At 36.0% G+C, this 20,438-nt stretch overlaps 1 protein-coding gene and 1 pseudogene across 2 annotated transcripts in view; both read left to right on the forward strand.

Moving 5' to 3' along the window:
- Positions 1–7,058: 7,058 nt before the first annotated feature.
- On the forward strand, positions 7,059–7,683 carry LOC101577212 (annotated as a pseudogene).
- Positions 7,684–9,998: 2,315 nt separating this feature from the next.
- Positions 9,999–20,438, forward strand: part of LOC101577620 — an 84,506-nt gene continuing 74,066 nt past the window's right edge. For both annotated transcript variants that reach the window (XM_004638833.2, XM_023723793.1), the window contains exons 1-2: positions 9,999–10,126; positions 11,924–12,029. In XM_004638833.2, coding sequence (XP_004638890.2) covers positions 10,048–10,126; positions 11,924–12,029 — 185 coding nt within the window. In that variant the 5' untranslated portion in view covers positions 9,999–10,047. The remainder of the gene's footprint in view (positions 10,127–11,923; positions 12,030–20,438) is intronic.

Here is a 20,438-nt window from a genome sequence, read left to right on the forward strand (position 1 = left end):
TGGGCACTGGGTTTCCTGCATATGTTTCTGCATTTGATTCTTTAGTGCAGATGTTATTAATTCAGGGATTTCTTTTTTTATTTCCAATCTGAGGTCCTCTGTACCTTTCTGAAGCTGTTTCTTTATTTCAGAAGCCGTTGATTTCATTGCTTTCAGCTGTGTGATTTCCAGTTTGTTCTGTGTTAGTGTCCTGTGCACTTGTCATGGGTGGGCTTGGGTTCCGAGGTTGCATTTTGTTCCTTCTCGTCATTTTGTGTAGCACTCTCTTATGACCTTTGTTGTAGATCGTTGTTGTAGTTATAACCATCACACGTACTGAAGTTCAGGTGCAGCTCTACAAAGTTAGGACTTTTCCAGCTGTGCCTGCCTGGGTCTGGCTGCTGTGCTCAGCTCCTTCCTGATGCTGCCCCTGAGGGTGAATCTGTTGTGTCCCTGTCCCAAGATGTCTGCTCCAGGACTAGCTGGTTGGATCTATCCTCTTCGTTCTCTGCAGGGATTGCAGCTGCAGGGTTACACCCCAGGCATGTATGCCAGGCCTGAGCTCTGCCTGGAGGGGGCAAGGTCGAGTAGGGGGGAGAGGAATCTCTCCCTCACACTCACTGGGTCTGGTCTAGGACTGGGTCTGGAGGTTCCCGGAACTCGGCAGAAATTCCTACTCAGTGGCCGGGGTGGGGGAGGTACTGCGGAGTGGTGGGGGGGCGTACCTAGGTGGTGGGAGAGGGTCTGGTCCAAGCTGCACCTGGGATGGGACTGGTCCCACTGGCGCAGTGTAGCAGGAAGCTCTCCCACACACTCACCAGACCTGGGCTAGGAGTGGGTCTGGGGGTTCCTGGAATGTGGCAGAAATTCATATTCAGTGGGCGGGGTGGGGGAGGTGTTGCGGAGTGTTGGGTCAGCGTCCCGAGGGGGTGCGAGAGGGTCTGGCCCAAGCTGCGCCTGGGCTGGGACTGGTCCTGCCCGCACAGTGCAGCAAGAAGCTCTACTATACACTCACTGCACCTGGGCTTGGAGTGGGTCTTGGGGTTCCCAGAATGCGGCAGAAATTCCTACTCGGTGGGCAGGGTGGGGGAGGTGCTGCGGAGTGTTGGGGGACGTCCCAAGGGGGTGGGAGAGGGTCGGGCCCATGCTGTGCCTGGGCTGGGACTTGTCCCGCTGGCACAGCATAGCAGGAAGCTCTCCCACAGACTCACCGGACCTGGGCTAGGACTTCCCTTGATTTCTATTCTAGGTAACTTTTTCAAGAGTCACACAATTAACAAGTGGCAGAGATGGGATAAATCTTTTGTTCTTTTAAAATAGCATGTTTGATCACATCTAGATGAGTCTGTTAATTCTTACTATTAAAATGTTAATTTTCCAAATTATTTAAGTACACTTATTTATTCACATATGATTATATTTTAATTGAAATTCACACTAAATTTTCCATTGTATAATTATTTATAAATTTAGGATCAATTGTTAACATCTTTGTATTTAATTTTGCTCCGTTCCATGCCTCAGATTATCAGGTTGCTAGCTACAATCTGTGTAGATTAAAAAAATACAAAATATTTATCTTATATTCCCAGAAGTTTTTAAAATGTTACTTTGGTTGATCCATATTATTGTCCCTCTTCATTAACAGGACATACATGTTATAATACTTTTAGCTACAAATAAAGGAACACCCAGTTTAAAATAGTTTAAACAAAAGAAGTTTTAGTCAGTCCCACAGGTGATTTAATTAGTTCATTGAGATTCTCTGCATTTTTTACATTTTTTTCAACTTTGCAATCTCTAAGGTATTAAGATGCACTCATGATGGCAAGTCATAGGCAGTTGTTTTTGTCATCATATCGGGACACAGTTGTATGCACAGGACAAAGAACGGGAGCTGCAAAGGTAAGCAGGCTTTTTCTTTTTATAATGGAGGTAAACATTGAGAATCCCTATTAGATTTCTTCTTGTGTCTCTCTTGTTAGAATTATGCAGTATAACCAATCTTAGTCTTCGGGCAGGCTAAAATAGCAATAAGAACTTTCAACTTCTATTGTGGAAGGAAAGGTATTTGTTGGGCTGCTGAGGAGCAATTTATTGTTAGATATGTAACCAACATTTTGTGCTTCACATAGACAATTTTAATATAGTCTTAGTGTCTTAGGATATTGATGAAAAATGGTGATATTAATTACATCCATAATTAATTTTATATGTGAGCTATAAATGTTCCCTTTCCATGACTTCACTCTCTAAATGACTTAATAGTGCTGTGTTTCTAAAGTTTCACCTTATCACAACATGGCTATGTGATACACAAAGAATTTCTTTCCTGTTGGCTGGAACTATCAGGAAAGTAGATATTGATTTAATAGAAAAAAGGGTATTTCTGACAAAGCTTAAGGATGGCTGCTTCTAGAGGGCTGGCACCAGAAAATTTTAAGTACAGCATTTCAGTTACAACAATAATGTATAAATTCTATACCAAGAAACAGTAAGATTCATGCCAAAAGTCAGTGGAATTTTTTAGGAAACTCATGTAAAAAAGACTTATACTGTGACTTATAATATGTTGAATACTACTTCTTGCTAAATATTCAAATAAGGACTTGGCAGTGGCTGGTGAAATAGTTCAGCAGTCTAAAGCACCTGCTTAGGCAAACTTAAGCAAAGTGCAAGGACTATAATTCGATCCCCAGCAATATATGCCGCATCAGGCCCACGGGCTGAACAGGCCATAAAAAAAGAACAAACAAATAAGAACTTGACTTCTATCATCACAGAATGTATTACATAAAATTGGTTGACTTTTTACAAAATAAGTCGGGTATGAGTGGGACCACAAAGGGCCGGCTGGATCATCACTCCAACCAGTGCCCAGGCCTGGTGTTTGAGGGGAACTACCTCCATCAGACATGCCTGGTGTGAAAATCTGTGGCAGAACTCCCTGCAGAGAGGCTACAGGCAAGACCCACCCAGTTGACCCAGGAGTAGAACATCTTTCCAGGGTGGCACAGCAGATTCACTTCCAAGGTGTGCAGCAGGAAGAAATGGAACACAGCACCCACACCCAAGCAACACCCACCTGATGAGTTTGAACTTGGTAGATCCAGACCTGGTGCTAAAGGAATAACTCTACCAAAGCTCTAAACCAAAAGTCAGAAGACAGTGGTATACAAAATGACAAAGAGAAAGAGCAAAATGCATTCACAGGCCCAGAGCCCACCCAGAGCAAATGCAGGAGAAAACAGCATAGAAGAAATTGCAAAGCACACACCTGAAATCTCTCAAATAATAGCGTCGGAATTAAAGAAACAACTGCATAAAGGTTATAGAAGAAATCAGATCAGTAATAATTTTAAAGTAAAAAAAGAAATGACAGCAATAATAAAAGAAGTACTAAGTGCTTCTAAAGAAGACACTGATAAAAAAAACAGAGAATAGAAAAATGATAGAATCCTTGAATGAGCAATATAGGAAAGAAAAAGACCGCATGAAGCAAATTCAAAGTGATATACAGGAAATTAAAACCTCAATCACAAACTAGTAAAACCATTTGCATGAAAGTGAAAATAGAATTTCAGACCTAGAAGACACCATTGCATCTAGTGAAAACTTAAGATCTCTTAAAAACAACTAGGATACAGGAAAAAGTAATTCAACATCTGGAAGATGATGCAGAGATGAACAACATGACTAATAGGCAATGAGAAAAAAAGAGTCAGTACAAATGATATGAAAAGAATATGAGCAGAAGTAGTAGCAGAAAACTTCCCAAATGTGGGGAAATAATCTGATATTCAGGTAACCAAAGAATATACAGTAACCTAAAACCAATTAAAACCATACCCAGACATATAATACTCAAGATCCCAGAAATTCAACACAGGAACAGTATACTAAAAACTGATAGAGAAAAGAAACAGATCACATTTAAAGGAAAACCCATCAGAATAAAAGGAGATTTCTCTTCACAAACCATCAAGTCAAGAAAAGCATGGAGCAAAGCACTTAAATCCTCCAAAAAAATTGTTGTGCAGAATGCTATACCCTGCAAAAGTCTCTTTCAAGTTTGATGGAGAAGAGAAATGTTTCCATGACAAAGAACAACTAAAGAATTTCATGATGACAAAGTCAACCCTACACAGACTACTAGAAGATATCCAAGAGAGGGACCAAAATGATCACCACTCCACGAATGAGTATGGAAAGAACCCACCAAACAGGGCAAACAATTAAACACAGGTGAAAAAAAAAAGATATACAACAGCAGTCTTTCAATTATTCTTTTGTATACAGCAGCAAAATATTTCCATTGGCATACTATACAAATGGACTTCTCCTGCACCCTATGGGTCATGATGCTGTCTGGGTCTACAGGGTGGATATCAAGCAGTAGCTCAGTGCCACAAGTGACAACTGGCCACCAGTAAGTGTCATGGGAACTGTCCACATCCACCATATACTAGAACTTTGTGCTATATCCTATACCCAAACTGTTATAAGTGCTGGTCATATATTTGCCATTCCAGTATTTTTGTTATGTTTTATTCTTAGTAATTCTTTTCTATCATGTAAACTTTTTCTCAGTTGAAATTTTTGTACATATTAACCTAATGAAATACTGTGTGAATACTCTGAATTGATTACAGATTCACACATATGATGCATTATATTCTGGCCTCTTAGTTGCCGTCACAATTTAATTTTAATTTTTGAATATTATTTTGAAATATTTAATTTTGAATTAAGTATTATTTTATTAATTTTCTGAATATCATTTAATTTTAATTTTTGCTTTATGATTATACCATTTCTTTAACTTAAAATCTACTTATAAGGCATGGTGTGGTATTTTCTCATAGTATTAGAAACATTAAAAAGTGTGTTTCCATTTTCCATTGACTTTATGTTAGTTCTTCTTTGTCTTTTACATACACAAACACACACACACATAAAATATGTATATAATCTGACATAAGATTGATACTGTTTTGTGGAAATCTTCAATGATCTCTTAAATGGGTTCGTCTAATATAATTATATTTTACATAGTCCTGCATAACTACCATTTTGAGAGCTCTTTATTCCTTATCCAGGACCATACAGCAACTTCTCTTGCCTTCTGGATATGGTCTTTGTTATTTTCTATATGATACATCTGAAGGTATTAGAATATATCTTGTTTGTATAACTAGAAAATATTTAACTTTTAGTTGTCAAAGGTATGTGTGCTAAGTATAAAATTCAATGAGGACAGATCTTTTTTTTTTTTTCAGACCTTTGAGTAAATAAGTATAGTTTCTTAGCCATTTGCTCATCTTTTTTCTAATGTGGAATAAGATGCTATTTAATTTTTTCTTCCATAGCTAATATGTTTTCTATGTATATGCTTAATGATTTCTATGTATATGCTTAATGACTTTTTCTTTACAATTAATTTTGGATGATTTCATTTTTGTGAATCTTGGTATGATTTTATTCATATTACTTTTTTTTGTATTTTAGGGAAAGGTCTACAGGGTGTTAAGGGTCTCATTACTAGATCAGACTCATAGTGATTCTCCAATTTACAGCCTCTCAAGTGCTAGGATTACAGGTGCATGCCACCACGCCCAGTCGCAATTGCCATCTCAGCGTGCCCTGGGGTAGGGCCCGCATGGCAAGCCCGGGGATCGAACCCTTGCCCCAGTGCCTGCTTTCAGGAACTTTAATCCACTGAGCTTTTTGGCCGGCCTGATTTTAGTCATATTTCTTGTGCAAAAGGTTCATTTTTCTTGGAAATACAGTGCTATAATTTTAACTAATTTCAGAAATTGTAAATCTTTAAATACTTATTGCATACCCTATTCTACTTTGAGAATTCTAATTATATGAATATAAGCTTCTTGATTTTGGCAGAGAGTGAACTATTATATGACTGATCTGTAACCTCTTTGTTCTTCATGTTTATTTTAGACAATTTTTATTGGTATATTCATTTAAGTTTCTAAACAACTTTTTACTATGTGCAGTCTATTATTCTCATGTGTTCATTTCAGAAATAGTTTTCTAAAACTCACTCAGTCTACATCTTGTATCATTCACATTTCACTATTTGTCTACAATTTTAAATGTGCTATACAATTATTACTGAATTTCAATAAAGTTAATGACTTAAAAAATAAAGTAAATGTTTGTTTAAAAAGAGGTAAGAAGAGATCAGAAAAAAATGTCATAAGATTGTCCTGCTACAGTGTTGTATGTGGTTTGATTTCTAAATTTCTGTGCAAGAATCTAATTGTTTTTCTTTCACATTCTATAGGGATTATAATTTTAGAATATCCATGGTTGTTGGATAATAGCAGTTCCATGTTATGTGCAAGGCATTTGATATTCAGACAGTGATGTTAGGCTCAAATGCCTCTGTTATAGGGTAATAATATCATTAAGCTTCTCTTCTAGATGTTTAACAAGTAAAGTTTACAGATCAATGATTATAGAAATAGAGGGGCTACAAGGATAGCCAATATTTTGGCCCTAGCCCTTCAGGACCAGTGAGGACTCAGGACATAAGAGAACCTGTGCTATGACATCCTATAACTCAATGGTGTCCCAAATTTTATGATCAGGGAGATTATGGGGCCACAGAGGAAAGTGACTAATGATGTATAGTGTGCCTAAGGGGAGTCATTTAGAGAGGAAAAATTCTCTCAGGCTTTCACAGAGAGCAAATTGGTCAAGCCATGGCCATGACTCACCCATATGGCTGACACTGACAAAAGTTCTATAAGATGCTGTACATAGTTTCAGGATAATTCCTGAGGGGATTTGAATGACCTTGTCGGATACTAAAGTTACATTTTTAGTTATGTAGGTCTTGCTTTAGCTTGGTCTTAACCATCCAGCAGGAAAATATAACCATGAGGTATAAAAAGTAATGCCAAGAGTGAGTGAGCTTTAGAGTCAGATCATCTTCCCTCAGCCAGTCAGTCCCCTGACTGCAGGATGATGGAGGTGGTCTGTGAGCCTCATGTGAGGCACTGCTGCTACCACTGCCTGCTGTCAGTATGAAGACAGAATTTGAAGACAGGTGTATAATGAATGTCAGTATGAAGCAGAAACAAGATGAAATCAAAGAAAATGTAAAGAAAAAACCTATACCAAGAAGAGCTCTGAAGACGATTCAGCCTTCTGCAGCTGTATCTCTTGTGGGAAGATAAAATGAGTTGCCTAAAGGCTTATGCAAAGGAAACATTCACATGACCAGTTGACACCTAAGACTTCAAGCTCTGGAGCAGTTATTGACCCAGAATCTAATGAGAAAAGAATCATGGAAGAGTCATCTAAGAAGCATTTAATCTTATGATTAAAGAAAATCCATCTTCTCAATATTGGATAGAAGTGGCAGGAAAACAAAGGAAATCTCTCTATGAAGCTCTTAAGGAAAAGGAGAAACTTCATAAAGAAATTGGACAAAAAGACAGTGAAATTGCCCATCTGAGAAAGGAGAATAAAGAACTGCCAGAAGTAGCAGAACACATACTGTATATGGCAGAGGCAATCAGGAGACTGTCTAGTGAAACTCTGAATAGCTCTGAATCATCAGACAGCCAGGAATTTGATTTTGGAGAGAAAATTGCTGAGGTTTCTGAAGTGCAAGACCCAGAGAGTGGCACATGTGAAGAAACTATATCTTCTGCAGATGCAAAGCCAAGTACATGAAGTTCATGAATATTTGACTCTTGAGGAATACACTACCAATGCTAACCTCCATTTTAGTTCTATGGAGCAGTGCAAATAACTACATAACAGAAATGTTAGAATCACATTTCTTTGACTACTGGGACCTGAATATTGCATTATATTATATATTTTTTATCTGTGTTTTATGTGAATAATAGTTTTACTCAGTTATCCGATATGACTTGTGTATATGATATGATAAATAAATTTCAGTTTCCTATTGAAAAAAAAGTAATGCCATATTAATATGCTGAGCTGTAAAAGGCTAAAGTCAACAACTTCTGACAGTTGCCAGTTGTGCTGATAACCCACTACTATTATGGACTATTATACTATCATGTGTAATGTTGCTGAATTCAAGTACCTAAAGTCTTTAGACTGGCTTCAAATATGAAAAGGTCCTTTATTTTATTTTTTTTTATTTTTATATTTTTTGGCAGAACCAGGGATTGAACTCAGGCCCTTATGCTTGCCAGGGAAGCACTTATTCCACTGAGCCATCTCCCCGGCCCCGAAAAGGTCCTTTAAAGACTTCTCCAAATGCAGCTTCTCTAGCTGCAGTGGAACACCCATCTCTGGCAAAACAAAATGAAAAAGGGGGATATGTTGAGAGCCACAAAACTAGAAAATCAATCACATATGTGTAGGTAGGACTTGGGTCAGTACCTAACTCAAACAAGCTATCCTCTGAGATGAACATCCTGTCTGGTTAAGGTTAGCTATCAGTTGCTAGGCAAACTAGTGTCATGCTGCTAACTTCACAAAAGTGTAAATCAAATATCATTTTGTTTTGAAAAAAGGAAAAATATGTATGTATACACAAGAGAGTTAGGATAGATATACAGCTACTTTCTCTTAGTTCACTGAGAATAAAATTTGTACTAATATTTTTTAGACAAGCTATGTATGCATCTTGTGCTCTGAATAGCTACTACAAAGACAATATGCAGTGTAATAATCATTGTGACCATCCTACTAACTTGTTTTGAAACTGTTTCATTGCTATTTTATCTTTTTTCTTATTAAAATGAATTTTAAATATAAAAAGCATATTTTCATAATATAATAATACCTTTAAGTACATATTTTACAGTTTTGGTATTATAAAACAATTTTTAGATGAAACAGTTTTTGAAAAATGATAAATTAGGACTGGTGAGATAGCTCAGTGGTTTAAGTGCCTGTATGGCAATCTCAAGGTCCAGAGTTCAACCCCTGGTAAAGTATGCCATGCTGGAATGCTGTACCAGCACCCCTAAACCAGGTGTAGTGATCCACACTGGTAATCCCAGCACTGGCAAGGCTGAAACAGGAGGATCACTACGAGTGTGAACTGTGTAGTGAGACCCTGTAATCCAATTTTTTAAAAATAATGATAATAAATTATACTATATCAAGGTGGGCCAAGTAGAGAAAAAAATTAACTATTAAAAGGTGGTATGAATGTCCAGCCTGTAACTGTAGAGAAACTTCCATTTTGTAGGTTATCAGAAAGGAAAAGAGAAAAGTACAGTAACAGATACAGTCCAAGCAGGAAATAGTACATAAAATATAGTTGCTTTGAGTGGGTGAAATGGTAGAATTTAAAATGTACAATGAAGACTAAAGTTAACCATAACTTGTCAAGATGACTTTGGTGCAAAATATATTGCAGATAGAATGAGTATATCATGAACTGATGTTCTGATAATTGTGCATGTTAAGGGAGAGAGAAGGGAGATAGAAATACAAAATATCTGAATGGATGTCTGTTGTCTCACTGGATTAATATCTGTTTCTCTGACTAACAATTTTCTCTGTGTTTTCTCTTCCTAGAAACTACTTACTTCTGTTTCTTCTCTTTTCTACTTCCTGTTTTTTAACTTTATTGCTTTTGGTTGGCAATTATACCTAATACTGTTCTTTGATTATTGCTTAGCAATGAAGGAGTTGTAAGGTCAAAGATTTCTGATTTTGAACAGGGCTGAAAACTGCATTCATAGCAATTCAAACCTTTGTTCCAAACAAAGGTTTCTCTTTGGCAAATAATAACTATGAAACCTAATACAAGGATGAATAAATACTTCTAGGAAGTAACAGCAATGGATAAATTCAAGCATTATATAAATAATATATAAATCACATATGTCCTATATATTAGAAATATAGATATGAGGAATCAACATATTTACAACCCCAAAAGTTGAATATTAATTGATACAGGCTGGAGGGAAAAGTTCAAACCCATGCTTGCCTATCTCTTATATAATGCATTTACAAGCTTTTTTAACTGACTGCCTCATAACTCTAGGAGTCTGGAAATTCAAGGGTCAGGATTGCTTAGGTTTCTGCCCTACTCTCAGAATGGTGGACTACATGTTTTTACTGACTCGAATCCTGTTCATCCTCTGCTGCTGCTCTGTAACTGTATACTGCACACAACGTAAGCATTTTTTTAATTCCTTTATTTCTTAAATTAAAGATGTTAAGAATTAATCAGATTAAAATCATAGAGGTAAGAAATTCTGGAATGGTTGCCAAAATATGGAATTAACAGAAGTTCTATTATTAAAAATTCACAAACCTGAAAGTATCTGATTTTTAAAATGTGTATATTTTTGGAAGGAATTTTTTTCTCTTGAAGTTAAAATATTGTTTTTTTTTCAACAATAACATATTGTTTTTCAGACAAACATAAAATATAAGAAAGATCTATGGACTTCTAAACTTTTTACTTGTGTTGATATAGTGATTGTTTTAGGCTGTTTATTTTTAATAATTTGTTCTCAGACTATATAAACACTGTACTTTACTTTTCAGAAAAGTTTCAACCTTCAGTGTGTTCAATGCAAATATGTATTTACTGGATATAAAAACTATGTGAATCCCTATAAAAAAGATAGCTAAAAATTGGTAAAATCACATCTGTCTATGAAGCCCAGCCTAAAGTCTTTGCGAAGCCAAGAAGTACAATTCTTTTTTCTAAACCTTTCCTATTGAAAAACATTAAAATTCTCTAAACAATCCCATTTGACCCAATAATTTTAAAGAAAGATCTTTGTAATGTTAGATATTTAGATGATCAACTGAACTTGTTTTCATATTTGAAAATGTCAGTAAAGTTTTAAAATGTTGTCATTTATAAATTCCATTATAGTTTCTGGAGGTACTCTTTATACATTTTGGAAATATGTTTATTTAGCAAATCAGTGTTTCATATTTCACCTTAAGAAAAACATATGCTAGGCAAAGGGCAAATAACTTGCTTCTTGATTCTACAGCCATGATCTTTTCAAAGACATTTTTACTTCTTGTCTCCACCTTCGATAGCAGATACTCATATATTTGGAAGCGTGGAATTCAAGCAATCTAAAATCTCATTCTATGGAATTTCTCCTTTTTATTTAGGCTCAAAATAATTCAAATTTTCATTTTATAGTTCCAGTGTATATTTAATGGGCCTACTGCTCATTAAAAGCTTTCTTTCTCATTGATTTTAAGACCATAGAAAAAAATTCTCACTTCATACTGGGGAGGGCATAGTACAGTTGTATCAGACAGAATAACTCTTCATGAAAATATCAGAAAAGTCACTAAAGTTTGAGTCACTAAAGTTGAGCAACTAAAGTGCCTGCTACTCCCAATGTCTTCTCCCAGTGGCTACATCAGTGCTGCATGGAAGTAAAGTACACTATTAATAAGTTTCTCAGGATAAGCGTAAACCAGAGCTGTCATTGCAAGCCATTATGCATGATGGCCCTATCCTTTGGTACATTACTTTGTCTTTTGTTAGCCAGAACATGAATTCAAGTTTAATCCAAAAGAACTTTACTTCAAACATTAGTTGCTCTTTTGGTCATAATGCTTTTTATTTTTAAATGCCATGCTACAAAATTCATCAAGTGCAAATAATGGAAAGAAAACATGTTCATATATTCACTTGATTTGTGAAACCTATTGCTTGATAATAGGACATTTAAACACAGAAAAATCACTACAAATTTATTTTTTTATTTTTGGCAGAACTGAGGATTGAACTCAGGCCGTTGCACTTGCCAAGCAAATACTTATGCTACTGAGCTATCTCACTGGCCCCTAACAAATTTATTTTTATTTTCCACTTTTAAGATTATATAAACAGAAACAGATTTTCTGGCATACAAGATTGTTGACATGTGTGGTATGCAAGGTTGAAACATATATTCTATGCTGTTGAATTTTTGAATTTTTAAATTTACAGCCAACTGTACATCTGTGACTGACTTTCATGACTGTCCAGGAAATGTAACAAATTTCTGTCCAGAGAATATTGTTTGTGCATGCAAAGATGGAAAGCCTTTTTGCAAGTAAGTGGTCATATATCATTTAAAATATAGCAAGCAGAGCTGGGGAGATGGCTCGGCTGTCTAAGCCCATGCTTATCAAGTGCAAGAACTGGGTTCAATCCCTGGTTACCTTTCACATTTTATACACATATAATAACACTGATGATGTGGAATTTGTACCTGTACATGACACATCTTGTTTCATTTTCCCATTTCCTTCCCCTTCCTTCAAACCCTCTTCCCCTCCTTGCTAGGGAAGCGCTTATTCTACTGAGGCATCTCCCCGGCCCCTGGCCCCTCCTTGCTTATAAAAGTTCTGTTTCCACTCTTTGTCTTCAATTCTTTCCTTTCCTTGTCTCTTTTTTCCTTTGTTCTTCCCTCTCCTTTCTTCCTCTTTTCATTTGAATATATTTGTACCATTTCTCATGAACTATAATACATTTTGTACCTTATTTACATTTTTGGCTTCTCACAACAGAGGAACCATGCTGTGTTTGGGTTTTTTGTTTGTTTGTGTGTTTGTTTGTTTGGTTTTTTGTTTGGCAGAACTGAGGATTGAACTCAGGCCCTTTCACTTGCCAGGGAAGCACTTATTGCACTGAGCCATGTCCCCGGAGCCTCATGCTGTATTTGAAAGCGTGTATGGAATTTATTTCACATAAAAGTATGGTGCATCTCAAGGTGCATCTATTTACCTCGAAATGTCTTGAGCTTATCTGCTGTATTGCAAAGTAGTACTCCATTTTATAAAATAAGTCACACCTTCTTTATCCATTCATTGGTTGAAGGGCATTTGCACTATAGCCAAAATTTAGCTATTATGCACTATGCCACTATAAATGTGGGTGCACATGTATCACTGTAGTTTGATGCTTTGATTCTTTGAAGATGACACCAGGAAAAGGAACAGTTGTGTTAAATGGAAACTTTGTAGGTTTTTTTTTATCTCAAATCAGATTTTAGGGGTATTTTAGATATACATAATGATCACATTATTCATAGAAAATTTGTACTTGTATAGGATATAATATGATTCTTCTTTCCCATACCCCTACCCTCCTTTCAACCCCTCCTCCCCATTTACAAAAGCTTTGTTTCATCTTTTTCCATTTTTTAATCTTTTCTCCTTTTTTTCTGTATCTTTCTTCCCTCACTGGTGCAACCATTGTGGAAATCAGTGTGGAAATTTCTGGAAAACTATAACTGCGGGTTGCATTTGACCAAGCTACTCTTCTCCTTTGTATCTTCCTAAGAGAATTAAAGGTTTTGTAATGATATATGCACACCCATGTTTATAATGGCACAGGTTGTAATAGCTGTATCTTGAAAATAGCCCAAATGCTCATTAACTGGTGAATACATAAAGAAGATGTGATTTTTTTTAATGCGATGGAGTACTACTCTGCCATAAAAGGACAAATTCAAGATATTTCTTGGTAAATGGATGCATGTTGAAATCATACTCTTATGTAAAATAAATTTGAAACACGTGTAAATACCACATTAATTCTCAGTTGTGCAAAACTAAAAGTGTAAATAAGGACCAAAATATCTAATATGTATTGTGAAATAGGAAAAAGATAATAAACATTTTATTGTTCAAACACAGAAAAAAATTCAAATGCATATCATTTTGTATAATACTAATACTGCTGTCATGTTACATATGATTAAATTTGTCTGTCAGTCAATATATATTGTAGTAACTCTTTGAGCTCATGTTTGGTTTTCAAGTTTGTTTTATAAAAGGTGATTGAGTCACTAATTTTTTTCTTTTAAAAGTCAGGCAGACTTTCTGTTTTATCTTACCATAAATATGAGAGTGATTGAGTGAAAATGAGCTGAAGGCTCAGAAAAAAAAAAGAATATATGAATGAGAAAGAGTTCATCTGTAAGAGAAAAAATAAGGTGGGTCATATATCACTACCTAAATACACTGAATGATGATACGGTTAGTTCCACAAGTGCCCCATTTTCTCTGTCGTATCTGAATGTTCGCATGTGCTATAATTTCTCTTTCTTACTCTTCCTTCTTTTCTCCTCCCTCAACAGCTCTTCTTATCTTGAAAAGTTTTTTATAGTTTTACAAGTTTTCATTGTGTAAGTATATTGGTGCAACACATAATAGTTATCCCAGGACTTTAACAAATTTTTACCGGATCTTCAAACTTAAGCTCCTCCATACTGCTAACATACTGCTTAAACTACTGACTATATACTACAGTTTCTTGGAATGTAGGTTTTATGTTCCCTCTTTTAGCGTAACACAAAAGCAATAATTAATATTATTGATCTCTAGTACCTAGCACTTTGTCTAGCATATAGAATGTATTCTGTATGGGTTTATTGAATGAATTAATCCATCATCTAATGAGAGTAGTCACTAGCCTGTGTAGAATGCTGGATAGATATTTAAAAAGAAAAGTGATTACTTTAAAAGCTATGGAAGGGGCCGGGGAGATGGCTCAGTGGAATAAGCGCTTCACTGGCAAGCATAAGGGCCTGAGTTCAATCCCCAGTTCCACCATAAAAAATTAAAAAATAAATAAATAAATAAATAAAAGCTATGGAAGTCGGGATGGTGAAGAATGTCTGCAGGCCAAACTGATCCAGAAGCTCCAGTGCAAGGGTCACTTACACCAAGAATTAGAGATCAGCCTTGTTAATATAGTGAGACTCCATCTAAGAGAAGGTCCTGATTTAGCCTTTGAAGGTTGCTGGTAACAACCTTTTAGCTACTGTTCTAAGATTGAGATGAAAACAAAAATCAGATTGTAAAATTGCATTCAAGGAATGAGAAATAAATGCAATACATCAATGAATAAATTATATGTCATCTGAAAATTTTAATGCTATTTTGTAAACTCATAGAGGAATTCTGCATGCATCTGATCAACACTGGCTAATGGGGATCAACACTTTGGCTAACGGGGATGAATACTTTGGATAACTATTACCTATCTTTTAAAATTTTTCCTGAGGTCAGTAAAACACCATTTTACTTGATTCTGTGTCATTCACAATGTAAGGTGTACAATGCCCAATTGATGGCTCATGAATTGCTACCAGTCACATCATCCATAACTGCCCATTGATCATTCTGACTTTCTCTCATCTCAAGCTAGATAGTATCAGAGTCAGGCTGTGTGTCAAGACACTTTGGTTCTCCCCCAATGGGTTCATCTGTATACCAAGCATTCTGAGATCCTATTTGTGAGATCTCATCTTTGTGAGATCATAGGTATTATAAGACATAATGATATCTACAGCTTTGGAGTCAATTAACTGTCAGTGAAGACATAACATTGTTGTAAATACATGTCACTTATTTTGATTTGAAGTTCCATACTAAAATGTATTGAGGTAGCCCGGGGAGATAGCTCAGTAGAATAAGTGCTTGCCTGGCAAGTGCAGGGTCCTGAGTTCAATCCCCGGTACCACACAAAAAAATATTGAGGCCAATGAAATAGACTATCTACTTATACTTTATAAGCAGGCCAATTTTCAATATGACCAATAAAGTCTTGATCAGTCTTTATTAGTCATGAGGCATTGTGCATTGCTAGACACCCCTTTGCTAAAAATGTATATCTAATTTCAGTTCCAAGGCTATGAACAAATGCCCTAGAGGTAACTCTCATCATTGTTGCAAAAGAGACTAATTCATACCATCTGCTATACAGTGATATCTAACTGCCTTGGCATGAAGCAACTATGCCCATGCTGTTGTAATGTTTGCTGAGTATAGGCATTGAGCTAGATGAAGATCTAAAGCTCACCAATAACCTGGAAGTCATACAAACTCTTGCACATCTTCTATAATTCATGGAGTGAAAATGGCTTGTGCTTTCTCTCACATAGTACCTGGAGTCAAAGTAGCTTACCTGAAAAGACTTCTACACCTAGAGAATGCAAAGATGATCTAGAGCCTTAAGTCTTGGGGGTTCACAGCCTATTTCATGCATGTATAGATGAGCACACAGTCACTGTACTGCTTTCTGTGTCAGACTACAATCTTTACCAATTAACATGATAGCATGAATGTAGTACTACCAGATAATATTTATAGGAAATGTCCATTGTCATTTTTGCCAAGTGAAGGCAAACCAGTATTGGAGTCTAGTTTCAAAGGAATGATGAAAAGAATGTTAGCAAAATCCTAAACACCATGCATACAGCCAAGGGAGTGTGCCCCTTTTCCCCCAAAAAAACCTGGCTAATGTTAGGCACATAATATTAGCACAAATAGTAAATATCACTGTATTTAACTTCCTATAGTTCACAGTCATTCTTCTGCTTTTATCCAGTTTTTTTACTGTTAAGATACAGGTAATTTAAGGCACATTGGGAGTGTCATAAAGTCTCAACCCATGCTAGTACTTTCATGGTCTCTCCAATCTCAGCATATTTACTGGAAGCTTATGCTACCTGCTATTGCCACCCTCTTAGGAACAGGAAGGTGATCAAGGTCCCATTTTCTTCCTCCCTTGATCTTTCATCTGCTATATGAAATTTGAGTCTAAATTCTCCCACACGGGTCTGTAATGTTTTCCACCAGAGTATACTCATCCCTAGAATTGTCTAATGGATTAGAGAGATCAGCACTAAATATGGAGCAACAATCTTATTTTTGTTCTTGGAGGACAAGTAGATAGTAAGTTCCATTAACTTCTATTCCCCCCCTGACTCATTCACTCTGGAATGACCTTGTCCCCCACTTCTCATCATAGGGAGGAGGGTGAATCCAATACTAACAACCAGCAATGCTAGAGCATGAGAGTTCTTCCTCTTCTTCAGTGGGGGAGGTGAGGAACATTAGAACTGTTTTGTGACTTAAGTTACTCTCATAAGACTACCAAGATGGCATTAGGTTGCATATGTATCTTTTCTCAATGGTGAGCAAATCATATCACAACAGCTTTCCTGTTATCTTAGTTGTACCCTCAACTCTTTTTTTCTCCCACTTTTTTTGGTTTCTTTTCCTATCTGGTTATAACAAGTCACATCCTGTCCTAGCCATATCTTGTTCCTTCTTAGGTTGACAATACCCCCTCTCCATGTTGTAAACCTCTTATCTGAAAATCAGGATGAGGAGGGAGAGAAAATATTCATACTTTCTTGAGAGGAATTTTATAATAGTTTCTTTCTCCTGCTGGTTGTAAAATGGATTCATCAGGTATATCATACATGTTCCTTAACATAAATGGCTCATTACATGTCTAATTTGCACAGAATACATACTCTAATTTTTCTCTGTACTTTTTAATGGGTGTCCTAGCAGATCCTCCTCATTTGGCTATGTCTCTCTTATGCTCAAGATGACCCAATCTACAAGGGAATGATTTTCATGTATCTGTAGGCATTATGTAGATGCTGCCTATGATGGAGTGAGTAGTAATATCACTCATTTTCTCAACCTCATTTCCCCTCAAAGAAATGTCATACATTTCCCAGTCTCATCATCTAGGCAGTGAGACTTCAGAAGGAAGTTGTTTAATATAAAAATTTGCAACACCTATGAATTCTATAGCTATACTGACCTGTTAACTATTAGTGGTGTGGATGGGAGCACCTCCTTCTGCATCTGCATATATGTGCTTTTGATTGCATTGCATTAATGGTTAAAAAAAAGGGCAAGGCTAATATGTACGGGTTTCTTTTCTTTCATTTCTATCATAGGTCCTTTTTCATTCCTCTCTTCCCAGACATTGAACATTTTGCATCTCATTCTGATCATGAGACACCATCTGTGTTTGTTCTTTGAGTTATTCCTATCCTATCACACAACATGCAAGCCAGGGTTGCAAATGTGGGTCCTCTGTTTCCTAATTTCTGAGCCAGATTACAAGCTAAGAGAGAGAGAGAGAAACATATATCTCTTTCAAGTAATTACTGCTCTATTTTACCTTATCCTGTGCAGCCAACTGTGCATAAATTATTAATAGAACTACCCATATCAGGGGCTGGGGAGACAGCTCAGTAGAATAAGTACTTGCCTGGCAAGTGCAAGAGCCTGAGTTCAATCCCCAGTTCTGAAAAAAAAAAAGAACTACGCATAGCAATAGCCTCCCCCTGCAACAGGAGGTAGCATACCCTTCCTTACCACAATGAGATAAGTGGCATTGAAAAAAACAAATATTCCAAACTTGGAAATTTTGGGGAATCCCTGTACTTAGGCAGTAGAGTACAAGTACTTATAATGGACATTGCTTCCCAAAAATACTATATGGTCAATTTGAGATTTCTCCTGAAGATGTTTACTTTCCTTTGCCAAGTTCCTAAGTCTAACTAGGTCACCAAATGTTAATGAATAACCACATCCTGGTATATGAGAACTGGCCCAACGTGCCATGAGACTGATGCAAGAGAAACAGGCAAGTATAGGACTGCACAAATTGCATTTTATTGGGGAACATATTGACAGAACCATGGCCCTGGGCAGCAGCAAAACTAACTGAATTCCTGCAATTTTGGTCTGAAAAAAGAAATATATATATATATATATATATATATATATATATATATATATATTAGCAAAAATGTGACTACATCCTAGTCGGCATGTACTTGTATTACCTTAAGCTGATGTGCATGAGTCAGTACCTTCCTAGAGCCATGGTCCAGTTGAAAAATTCCTTATACATAGCTGATGACTTTGTCTATTATTTTTGAGAAACTATGAAAGAAATTCTAATATTTCTCTTGTGTGAACATAGTAGTTATTACTCAAGATGATCATAGTTGTGCCAAGCTGAATACATACAGTCTAAATGATGAAAAGAGATCATTTTATTACTAAATATACCTAATATTCAGTTTTGTGCCAGTTGTTTTATCACTGTTATTCAGAGTTAGGCACTAATAAATAAGGGTTGAAAGTATTAAACTAAATGATACAATTGGTATTTATAGATTCTTAAAACATTTTAATAGCATTTCAGAAATTTCCTAAGTATCCACATATATTATGCTGTATACGTATCACACATAAACACACTTGCATGTTCCACATACATATATAGCTGTTTCAAATAAAGAATGAACAAAAGCCAAATTGAAAGTATATTTAAAGGTGTACAGTTTAATAAAATGGGCCAAACTAAAAACACACGACCAATATGTGTTTTTAATTGCAGAAGTTGCTATAATGTTTTGCCGATATTCACAGATTGTTATATACCTTCTGGTGAATAAGTAAAAAATATAGACTGCTTGAGGACTTGTGTGTTGAAGAATACAAAATTACAATTATATAGTAATATTAAGTTCAAGAGATCTATTGCATGACATGGTAAATATAGCTAATGATTATGTATTAAATTTATGAAACATATTGAGATTAGATGTTAAGTGCTCTTATCACAGAAATACTTTTGAGAGGACATGAATATGTTAGTTATCTAGGTTTATCCATTCCACAATGCATATATATATATATATATATATATAGCATAAATACATATAATTTTATCAAGTAAAAAATCAATACATGTGTTTTTATATTGAGGCCTTATACTGATTGAAAATAATTTTATAAACTTTTCAGATTTGCTATAAAACATATTTAAAAAATACTTCAAATTCCAAGAATTTGCTTGGAATTAGCTCTCAAAAATTGGTTTACTTCTCCCTAGGTTTCATGCTGATCAACTCAATCTCAGTCCTCATTTTACTGAACTCGTCAGCACCATTTGACAGTTAATCACACTTCACTGAATTTTACTTGACTTTGAGAGTATCCCCTACTTTTTTTCTTCTACTTCACTGTCTACTTCTCCTTTTCACTTTGCTAGTTTTTTCTCTTCTCATCATCTATTTAGTGGAGTGTCACAGGACTTGCTTTTTTTGTCCTCTTTATCTACTTTCCTAGTGACCTATCTAGCCTTATGACATTACACATCATCTTAGCTGAGTAAATTCGTATTTTCATATACAGAACTGTAACTTCTTATTCACCATCTTTATGTGGATATCTAATACATGTTTCAGCATCAGCAAAAGCATTTCAGCTTCCATAACCACCACCCCAGACTTGTTTGTATAGTCTTTCCTACAATTCCATTCTTCAGTTTGCACAAGATAAAAAACACTTAAAGTCATCTGTCACACCTCTTTTTCTTCTACATCTACTTGCTGTTTACCAAATAATCCTTTTGTTTTTGCCTTAAAAAGATAACTAGAGTGTCTGGGAAGATACACGTATGTACTTTGGCTTTAATAGTAACTCAGAGGTCTAAGCTACTACCTGGTAAGTGCAAGGACCCAGGTTTGATCCCTGGTACCACATGCTATGTCAGCCCTAAAACTCTGGGCACACCGTGCCAGCCACTGAAACCAGGCATGGTGGTGCACACCTGTAAACCCAGCACTGGGGATGCTGAGACAGTAGGATTACTATGAGTCTGAGCTGCGTAGCAAGACCCTACACCA

Source organism: Octodon degus, unplaced genomic scaffold (assembly GCF_000260255.1).
Source record: "Octodon degus isolate 3935 unplaced genomic scaffold, OctDeg1.0 scaffold00103, whole genome shotgun sequence".
In the NCBI taxonomy this organism is placed as follows: Eukaryota; Metazoa; Chordata; class Mammalia; order Rodentia; family Octodontidae; genus Octodon; species Octodon degus.